This window comes from Propithecus coquereli, unplaced genomic scaffold, assembly GCF_000956105.1.
Source record: "Propithecus coquereli isolate 6110/MARCELLA unplaced genomic scaffold, Pcoq_1.0 Scaffold70, whole genome shotgun sequence".
Taxonomy (NCBI): domain Eukaryota; kingdom Metazoa; phylum Chordata; class Mammalia; order Primates; family Indriidae; genus Propithecus; species Propithecus coquereli.
The window spans coordinates 4558408-4569506 of record NW_012153063.1 but is presented as its reverse complement, the minus strand read 5'-3'; the positions used below and the strand labels follow the sequence as shown (position 1 = coordinate 4569506).

Genomic DNA, 11099 nt, shown 5'->3' with positions numbered 1-11099 from the left:
GCCTTCCTTTGTATTTTAAATAAGGAAAATTGAATCTGGTTTAAAATATCTAGTTCATTCATTCTTTAAGTTACCAGACTGCTAGGTCATCCTTACTCAATCTCTAGCATGTAGAACCACTAGCAACCCTCACTAGAAAATCTCCACAATGTTCAGGGAGTAAACATTTCAGCAAATCTGCCTATAGTTCATGTAAGATCAGCAGTTCTCAAACATTCTAATATTACACTACCTTTACACTCTTAAAAATTATTAAAGATCCCAAGAAACTTGTTGATGTAGGTTATTTTGATAGATATTTAATGCATTAGAAAGTCAAACTAAACATTTTGAAGTATCTACTTATTAACTAATTTAAAAATAATTATAATGAGTCTATTCCATGTAAATTCAGAGTGGCATTGTTTTACATTTTTGCACGTCTTGAATGTCTGGCTTAACAGAAGACATCTATATTCTCCTATCTGTTCTGCATCCAATCTGTTGCAATATACCTGCTCCATGACTTAAAATGGGGTTATGTCCCAATAAAACCCATTGCAAATTGAAAATATTGTAAATCGAAATGCATTTAATACACCTAACCTACAGAACACCATAGCTTAGCCTAGCCTACCTTAAATGTGCTCAGAATACTTACATTAGCCTATAGTTGGGCAAAATCATCTTACACAAAGCCTATTTTATAATATAGTGTTGAATATCTCATGTAATTTACTGAATACTATATTGAAAGTGAAAAACAGAATGGTTATATAGGTTTGGAAGTATGGTTCCTCCTGAATAAATATCACTTTCACACCATCGTGAAGTTGAAAAATTATAAGTCAAACCATCAAGCTGGGGACTGTTTGTATATTGTTTTCATTAAGAAAAAGGAGGAGAAAAGTGCATGAAAAAGAGAGCAGTATATTAACAGCCTTTTCAGATAAGTATGGATATCATCCTGATTCTATACCAAAACTCAGTAAATGGTAGTTTTATACAAGTTAGCTGCAACGTGCAATCTGTAAACTCTATCAGTGAACCTGTCGTACTTTGTTACATTAAAATCTGTTGTTTTATCTTACACTTTGAATGGATCTTTTAAGTATTGGTTCACTGAGTTACACAGATCTTCTAAATAGTGACAGATTTCATTCCATATTACCCAAAAATTACATTTGTTAAAATCAGTATGGATCTCACTGGAAAATCCGTTAAGTACTGGGAAGCTGTCAAGCTCACAGTGGTAAGATACAAGTTTTCCAAAATTCCAATTTTCCCTTCCAAGCTCTAACTATATCAGTGACAACCAAAACTGACAAGGTATCTTTCTTGAAGTGACAGTCTCAGTTTATTTTAAAGAAAATTTTGGTAAAATAGCCAAATCTGAAAAACCACAATTCATCTGCCAGTTGTTCAAGTAAAACGGTGTTCATCAAAAAAGCAGCTACTTAAGGTCATAACTCAAAACTATGGTGCAAGTGGTTTTCCTTGAGAAAACCATCATGTTCTAGTATGCAGAAGTGCTTCATATATACTTCCTACTTTGTCACACAAAATATTAAAAAGACATGTATTCAAGGACAAAGATTTATTAAAACAATTTGTACTGCTTCATCAAGGATGTTTACTGCAAGAACGTGGCCATAAAGAATATGATCACTGGTATAGTTCAATACCACTGCCTCGATTTGCCTTAAGGCACCAGCAAACTAACTCACCATTGCTTTTGCATCATCAGCACAGACAGTGGCAAATAATACCTTAGCATTATGAAAATAGTTTTGATATCCTCATGCATGATCTGAAAGTGTCTTAAGGATTTCCATGAGTCCTTATATCATACTTGAGGACCACTGATTGAGAGAATAGCAAGAACAGACTTTTTCCTGTCACTATTTCTTAGGAGGTTATTTCTAGTCAATACTAAAACTGAACAGTTAAAAATTTTAGCAGTTATACATAAAACATGTGATCCAGTTACTAGTACATATTCACACATCACTTATCCAACAACCAAGATCCAAGAATTAAACAAACACTTCTTAATATAAAAAACAAAGGTCATAAAACCCAAATATTAAAGCATACGGAGTTCGTTCATCTTTAAGACCAAATTCTAGAAAGATTAATTAGCAAGTTTATCAGCAAACAACAAATTAAAAACAGGAAGAAAAAGCAGATTGTGTGTGGTGGTGGCAGTAGGATTGGTAAAAGGAAAGGCACAGACAGAGATGTGACAACAGGAACCCAAATAAAAAGGAGAAAAAAGGAAAAACTAAAAAATTAAAAAAATTAAATTCACACAAGAAAGCCAGAAGCAGAGGACTCTGTGGCACTGTAGAGTAGAAGCAAACAATGTTATTTATTTCCTCCACCTCTCATAGTCATGAAAAGAATTTTAATTCACAGAAAGTCATGGTATCTGGTATAAGCTGATAAGGATAAGAAACTTATTTTGGAAAATTCACGTAAATTTAACTGCATCCAAAATGTAGTTAAAAAAAAAAGACTTTAGATAATCAGAAAATTATATTCCACTACTGGAAATTTCAAAATGGTAAACATGTTGGTGGAACACTGTTTCCTCATGCCACATAAATGAGGTGGTAATGCACATTTTCTTTGGTGCACTCAAAGTAGATGGATCCTACAAAGAGGCTCTCTATACAACAGAACCTTCTGCGATGATGGAAATGTTCCACAGCTGCACTGTACATGTGGTCACTAGCCACGTGAGGCTACTGAAAATTTGCTATGTGGTGAATGTGAATGAGAAACTGAATTTTTAAATTTACTTAATTTAAATTTAAATAGCTACACGTGGCATACTGAACAGCAAGGTTAGAGTCCTTCGTAAAATTGGTCCACAATATACTGATTAAAAAAAAAAAATCTAAGTTCCACTAAATTCCAATAGCTACATAAAAACACTATTTATAAAAACTTGTAAAATTTCTGATATATACAACATTTGGCAAGTGAGGCATTGCTAACTTAGTATAACACAATAAAAACATGAGGACTGAATCTATGTTCCATGTGAAGCAACTACCAGGTCACTATGTAATCTTTTTTTTTTTTTGAGACAGGGTGTCCCTCTGGTGACCAGGTTAGAGTACAGTGACATCATCATAGCTCACTGTAACCTCAAACCTGTGGGCTCAAGTAATCCTCCCATCTCAGCCTCCCAGGTAGCAGGGACTACAGGCTTATGCTACCACACTTGGCTAATTTAAAAAAAAATTTCTTTTGTAGAGAAGGGATCTCGCTATGTTGCTCAGGCTGGCCTCAAGCAATGCCCCACCTCAGCCTCCCAAAGTGAGGGGATTATAGGCCTGAGCCGTCATGCCCAACCTACATAATCTTAAAAATCCTAATTCACATTGTCCTATGATATTGGAATAGATAATATTTAGGCCCCACTTGTAGGAAGCTCCAATTTGCATGAAATAAATGGCTTCTAAACCATAAGCTAATCAACTAATTCACAATTCATTTAATAATTACAATGAGCCCCAATCATGTGGCTATGAGCTTTAGGAAAACCACAGCAAACAAGGTGTACTCAATCCCTCATAGAGTATATAGGCTGATAAAGGTAATCAGAATTGAAGGAAACTCTAAGGAAAAAAAATCAACAAGGTGGTAAGATAATTGGATAAAGGTTAATTTAGGATAGGGTGCTCAGAAAAGCCTATGGAAATGACCTGAGGCCCAAAGATGAGGAAGGCAGCCAAGCTAATAACTTTCCAGGCAGAAAATAGGAAGTGCCATGGCCCTGGGGCAAGAAAACATTGGGTTGGCTTGCTTACTGGAATCTGGCCAACAAAGCCCCCCAGGAGTAGGCGGAGGGTGTACTTGATGAACTTGGAAGTAGTTAAGAAATCAACCATCCATTTTTCCTTTACTTGAGCAATACATCCAGCTTCAGATGGCATAACACCCACTTACCAAAGAAAGGGTCCTGGCCTAGCTGCTTTCGGAGGCTTTCTACCACAGGGTGACCAAAGGTGATGTTGGGAACAAAATGCCTACAAGACAAACAAAATCTTATTCTGAAAATGTTTTCAATTCAGTGTCTGTATCACTCTCAATATGAATTCTGATGGGGGTGGAGGGGATCATCTGGGATTGCAATATTTTTCAAATTAATACTTAACATCATCAGTATTAAACAATACTGAATATGGAAACACCTGGATAATTTCAGTTTTATTAAACAGTATCTCCCTGTTATTTCAACAAGTCATAATGTCACACATATCTTCCTAATGATTTGACTGTATAATTCATAACTCACGACAGGAGAAAATAAAAAGATGACAAAATCAAAAACCCACAGGTTTTATGACTTGCCCAAGTCATACAATAGTAAGTTCTGGACTCTGATACAGGTATCCTGAATCCTAGCCTGTCACAGGAAGCCTATTAGATAGTTGTAATCCACTTCTATCAGAAGGCACTACATGACAGTTTACTTAAACTTTCTTAAAAATCACCAGTAAAGAAACTTGATGTGTTTATTAATAATAACTACCTTTTACTGAGGGTTTACTATATGCCAAGCATTCATCTTCACAACAGGCTCATGTAGTAGGTACTATTATCAGCCCCATTTGAAGAACTCAGGATAAATAACATCCTAAGTCACCCAGTTAATAATTTGTGTAGGCAAATTAAGTCTACTTAATATCAGACTCAAAGTACTTAATCTTTAACCTACTCCAATTAATCTTTTTGTTCTGTAACTAGATCACTTAAATATTTAGCAACCTCCTACATGCAAGTACCATATGAGGTGATTGAGAGTACTGTTTTATAAAAAAATATGCCAGAGTTCCTATGTACCCTAGGAGGGTTTACAATCTCATTGGCAAGAGATGGCAGAGATGGTCAACGACTCACCAGAATTCACAACCCTATTGCTATAGAATAGTTGTCAACAGGAAGCCAACTCAGTCAAGAACATTTCCCAGCTCCCTTTATATCCAGGCACCCCCTGTGACTAGTTCTCCCACTGGACTGTGAGTGTAACTGATGTGTGTCATTGCAGAGGTTAAGTATTACTTTCCTACTCTTACTTTACCCATCTGCCAATAAAGCCCTTGAAGAATGGCAGGGACACAGGATGGAAGGACACTCACACTAAACCGTTAAATGAATGAGAAACTATAACGTTAAGCTACTGGGATCCAGGCTTTGTTCAAGTAGTAGATATCATCCTAAATGAGGATTACAAGGAAAGCTAAGCAGTAACAGGTAGGCAATATGTGACTGCAGATAAAACACACCAAACATTAAAAGAGGAGAAGATCACAAGATTAACAAACAAACAGGATCTGTAAAGATGCTGAAAATGAAGCAGAGGCAGAAATAAGCATGTTCAAAGAAGGGGGGAGTGGTATTGACTAGTGTGAAAAAGACAAGAGGTAGGCTGTATCACATTAAAGGTGTCAAATGCCAAGCTCAGCTGTTTGGATTTTATCCTGCTGTAAATATGAAGTAAGATTTTTAAAGCAAAAAGCATATAGTAAATAAGGAGTGGGCAATAAATTATAAAAAGGTAAGAAGTGTTGGTAAGTAGCAAAGAACAATAAGAATGACAAGGACACGCAAAACTATTAGGCTATTAAGTATGAAATGTCGGATTTCCTAAACAGTTAACATCTCTGACATTTCACTTTGACACTTTTTGTGAAGGTATATCTTCAGTCTTTTGAATGCACGTTTTGGCTTGTAATTACCTTTCAAAACAATTTTTAGAGCAATTTTTGTAAAACCATGCATACATAAGTAAAAAATTCATGTTATTTTTGAATATGAGTTCCATCCTGGAACCAAGGCAGCGCAGACAGCTGGAAATATAAACGAACTGTTTGGGAAAGATGTTGGATAATGAACGAACGCATAGTACCTGGATGGTTTAAGTGATTTTAGTCTTGAAAATAAGCCACGTGGGCAACCTGAGACCAAGGTCGATAATGATGAGCTAAAAGCTGTAATGGAAGTGAATCCATCTCAACCTACGCATGAATTAGCAGCAAGGTTTGACATTACTATTCCAACAATATTGGACCATTTGAAACAAATGGACAAGGTAAAGAAGCTGGATAGATGGATTCTACATGAATTAAAGGAGCGTCAGAAGAGAATTCATCTCAAAGCTTGCCTTTCTTTGCTATCACAACATAAAGGCAAACTATTTCTGCACCGTATTGTGACGTATGATGAAAAACAGATTTTTTTTTTTTTGACAATCCCAAGCATTTGGCACAATGGTTGGATAAAGATGAAGTGCTGAAACAGTCCAGAACCCAACATTCATCAAAAAAAATCTAATACTGTCTGTTTGGTGGTCCAGCGCTGGTATTACCCACTACAGCTTCATGAAACCTGGTCAGTTGATTACAGCGGATGTTCACTGCCACCAATTGGACAAAATGATGAGGATGCTTGTGATTAAGAAGCCCAGACTGTCAACAGAGAGGCCAATCTTGCAAGACCATGTGCCACAGAAAACAATGCTGTTCAAACTACAGAAGCTGGACTTGGAAACTCTCTGTCATCCACCCTATTCACCAGACCTTGCACCAACTGACTACCACTAACTACATCCAGGCTCAGGACCAATTCTTGCAAGGAAAAATATTCAGTTCTCAACAAGCTGTGGAAAACGCCTCTCGCTCTCCAGGTTTCTTCACGCTGGTATAAACAAGCTACCGTTAAGATGGCAAAACTGTGCCGATAGTTTAGGCACATACTTTGATTAATTGTACTGCTTCTCATTTGAGATATAATAAACTACACTTTTGATTGAAAATCAGACATTTCATATTTAATGACCTAATAATTAGATTTGTTAAATGATTAGGTACGTGTTTCAAGGTGGGGGAGTTAGAATAGACCATAGTTAAGGTCTTAAGTTTAGATGACAGGAAGAATGAGTGTTAACAAAAAAACAACTTATATGTGGGCCAAGCATAGTTCTAAACACTTTCCATACATTAAATCATTAAAACCTCACAACAACCCTATGAAGTAGGTACTATTATTGGTATTTTACAGATGAGGAAAAGAGGCCCAAGGTGACACAACCAGTAAGTGCTGGAGGCAGAAGTTCAATTCAGGCAATATGGCTACAAAGTCCAGGCTCTTAACTACTATGCTCATCTGCCCCTACAATGACAACAACAGAAAAAATAAATTCTAGGGGAGAAGACACTTAAAAGAGAGTTGAGGATTCAGGACATATCTGAGAGAGACAAGTAAGGCAGATGGGTACAGACGCTTTCACTCAATAACATCTTGGTCCTTGGAGATTGGATTTCTAGTATTTAGGAAATTACCATCTGCCTGAGCAATGATTGGCAGGGTTATGGATAAGATGTTGTGTTTACTTAAAACTTGAAATAAGGGTCAGATAAGCAGGCAGTAAGGCCTATTGGAATTTTACAAGAAAAATATAATAACCACACCCTGAGGAAATAAGAGAATCAAAGAAATACACTTTATCGAAAAACACAAGCATAACATAAAACTACGTGACTAATTTGTGCTAATGAAAATCAATGCAATGCAATAGGTTCACCAAGTACAGTGGAAGAACAAAAATGTACCAATATTCTGAGAAGAAACCAAAGGCTTATGGCTAAGCAATAAGAATAAAGGGTTACAAACCCAAACATTAAGTCAGGGTGTACTGAATTTGGCTGACAACAGTAATCATGGAGGCACTTGCTACAAATAGAGGACTAACTCCAGAGGACCTGGGAATCTGAATTTTAACAAATGCCTCAGGGAGTTCTTAACACACCAGCTTGGAAATCACAAAATTATTTCACTCTAATGAAGAGACATGTCATCAAAGTCTGCTTCATTACATTATTCTGCCTTTTTTTCCTTGAAGCTACTTTTTAGAGAAAAGTCTGCAAGAAATAAAATGCAATTAAAAAGTATCTCTTTATCCCAGGGACTTACTAGAATTAAATTGTAATTGTTTGTAATAAAGGAATACAATTCTTTTATCTCTCATCATGTTTCATTATCACTTTTAAGCTTTAATTATACAATTGTAATGCAATCTATCACAGGCAGTTCAAACCTTTACCCTATCTCCCAACAAGGCAGAGATGGTAAGAGGAGGATCAAGGTTGGTATAAAATGTACAAGATTATATCTAGATGACAAGCTTCCTATGAATCAGGAACCACAAACTCAATGCCAGTGGGAGTTGGCAGATAACATCAAGGAACACAACAGAGCAGGTAGGGAAAGGGCCAAATGAAAGACACTTGACCTGGCTAAAGGCAGGGCTGCCCCATTCAGCTCCAGCCCACATGGCCTTGTGAGACTGGAGGTCCAGAGTTGGCAAATCTTTGGATTTTTTTCAAAAGTTAAAAATCCAGTATTAATGTCAAATCTCCCCAATTTTAATTCCTGGTAACTAACTTAAGAAATGGCTTATTTGCTCTGTTCCCATGCTTAGGATCAACACATTCCAGTCACTATCTTGTCATGATGCATTTATGTGTTTTCCAGGGTTTTTTCCCCCCCTGGGAATCAACTTGTCCTTTATTCCACATGCCCAACCACACTAATGCCCCCCAAACTAGTATCTGACTTTCTAAATGAAGAAATTCAGTTTTAATCAGGAGAGAAATTGGGGGCCTGGGCAAGGGAAGGAGAGACTAGAAAACAAGCGCATCCATAGTGTAACGCTGGATGAGATTTTTTAAAAGGTGTCAGAAAAAAAGAGAAACATCGGCCAGGAGTGGTGGTTGACCTGTAATTCTAGCAGTCTGGGAGGTCGAGGAGGGAGGATCATTTGCGCTCAAGAGTTTGAGACCATCCTGAGCAAGTGTGAGACCCCATTTCTACTAAAAAATAGAAAAAATTAGCCAGGTGGCATGGTGTGTGCCTATAGTCCCAACTACTCAAGGAGGCTGAGGCAGGAGGATCGCTTGAGCCCAGGAATTTGAGGTTGCAGTGAGCTATGATGATGCCACTGCTTTCTAGCCAGGGCAATATAGTGAGACTCTGTCTCCAAAAAAAACAAAAACAAAAAGTAAGAGACAGAAACATGGAGGCAGTACTGGGAGGGAAAGTATGTTGCAGTTAACCACCTTTGGACAGGGCTCCACAACCCCTGTTTCATACCCCCAGCCTAGGAGACATTGCAGCACACTGGTTGGGACACTGCTAACCAGCTCAGCCAAGCTCTGCCTCTTCTGGTGGAACAACCTCTCTGAGCCTCTTTCCTCACTGTCAAATGCTAGTGCTAGTAACAGCACCAAGCTAATAAGGTTTATGAGTTAATTCACTTTTAAAAAGCATCAGAACAGAAATAATCAAGTGCTCATAAATACTGCTATTATTATCATTAATATTCTTGATTGGTAAACAGAAACAAATTATTTTGCCCATTCATTCACTTACTCACACATGACTTATTTAAAACCAAACTGCTTTCTACATCAAATAGACTCACAAATATACATGTAGGTATATTTTATTCTCCATTCTGAGACAGCCTAGGTGTTTTCTCAGGCACAAAAATATAACTACCCATCTCTAAGTTACACATTCAGTTTATTACCTGTGACAATTTATCGTTTTCAAGCAAAGCTGTCAAAAATAAAGTATATAAGTAGAACTATATATAATGGCAAACTAAAAATCAAGCTTTTGTGAGAGGTAATATTTACTAAACTTCTTACACATTTAGCCTATTATTCTTAGTACTCTAAGGTCAAAGTTTTGTCATTATCAGTTCTGCAGACTGGTAATACCTTACTGGGTGGAAAAACAAAAGAGAAAAACAGATTTAACCAAATAGAACAAAGAAAGACAAAACTCACAGAGAAGTGAGAGTGACATTAAAAAGGAAGTAATTAGTCATCTTCTGTATATAATACCGATTTGCAAATTTGATGAAGGCAAAGTTTTTATCTATTTGAAATAAATTTATTTTTCTATCGCCATCCAAGGCAATGGCGTTTACGATTTTATGGCCAGCTAACAGTGGGGCTCAAAGAACTACTTGGCAAACCCCACAGCCGAGTTGCAAGTCTGTCACAATCTTGTGTCATCTTGAGGCAGTCTTAATGTTTTCTCTAGGTTTGTTCCCTTATTTTATAATCAACTTCAGAAACTAGTACCCTGATTCCAAACATTATGTGCTATAACTACAGTGCTTAAAAATTACTTACAAAAAACTGACCTCCCTGAAGAGCAGGGTGCCTGAAGAGAGAATAGACAGGAAAATCATAATTTGAATAATGATACGACAATTACAGAGAATTTACTATATGTCAGGCACTGTGGACGTGTATTTGCTCATTTCACCTTCCAAAGATGCCTAAGCGGTACATTCTATTAGTATTGCCATTTTTCAAATAATGAAACTGAAGCTCAATGAGATTACGTGGCTTGTCCAAGGTAATCGGCAAGTGGCATAACTCGGGCAATCTGGCTCCCAGGTGCCAAGCTCTTAATCGTTACACAAGTCAGTCTCCCCAGTTTTGCCACTAACTAGCTATATGAGCTTGGGCAGGTCATGCTTATCCCCTTGGGCCTCAGTTTCTCCGCTGAAAATGAAAGAAATGTCCTGGAGATTTAAGGTCGCTTCCGGGTCCTAAGCGCTAGAAGACCACGCGTTACGTGGGGGGAGGGGAGGAGTGGAGGTTTGGGACCCGGCCGCAGCCCAGGATGCCGCGTCAGGTCCGCTCCTGCCAGGGCCTCCAAGGCTTCCACCCCAGTGCACTTCTCAGGATCGCGTTCAGAGTGAGGCGGTCGGTGGTACAGGGACGCCGTGCATCCAACAGGCACTCAATAAAGGTGCGCCCATCCTGCCCCCGCGCGGCAAGTCCGACCCTAGCCCCGAGGAGTTACCCGTCCATTACATCCAGGTGCAGATAATCCGCCCCAGAGTCTAGCATCCGGAGGCATTCGGCCCCTAGATTGGCCAGGTCGCTGTTGAGGATTGACGGGCCAATCTTGCAGCCCGACGCCATAGTGCTGGTTCCTAAGAGCAGGTTACCTCACGAGTCCCCCGGCAAGCCGAGGGCGTCGCCCCGATTGGGCGCGCAGTTTTGGCCCCGCCCCTTCCCCGT

At 38.3% G+C, this 11099-nt stretch overlaps 1 protein-coding gene across 1 annotated transcript in view; it reads right to left on the bottom strand.

The window, feature by feature from the left end:
* RPE (ribulose-5-phosphate-3-epimerase) overlaps positions 1-11099 on the bottom strand; it is an 18267-nt gene extending 7168 nt beyond the window's left edge. The window contains exons 1-2 of the mRNA XM_012661213.1: positions 10879-11099; positions 3940-4019 (exon numbers count right to left, since the gene is read on the bottom strand). Of these exons, the coding sequence (XP_012516667.1) occupies positions 3940-4019; positions 10879-11000 (202 nt within the window). The 5' untranslated portion in view covers positions 11001-11099. The remainder of the gene's footprint in view (positions 1-3939; positions 4020-10878) is intronic.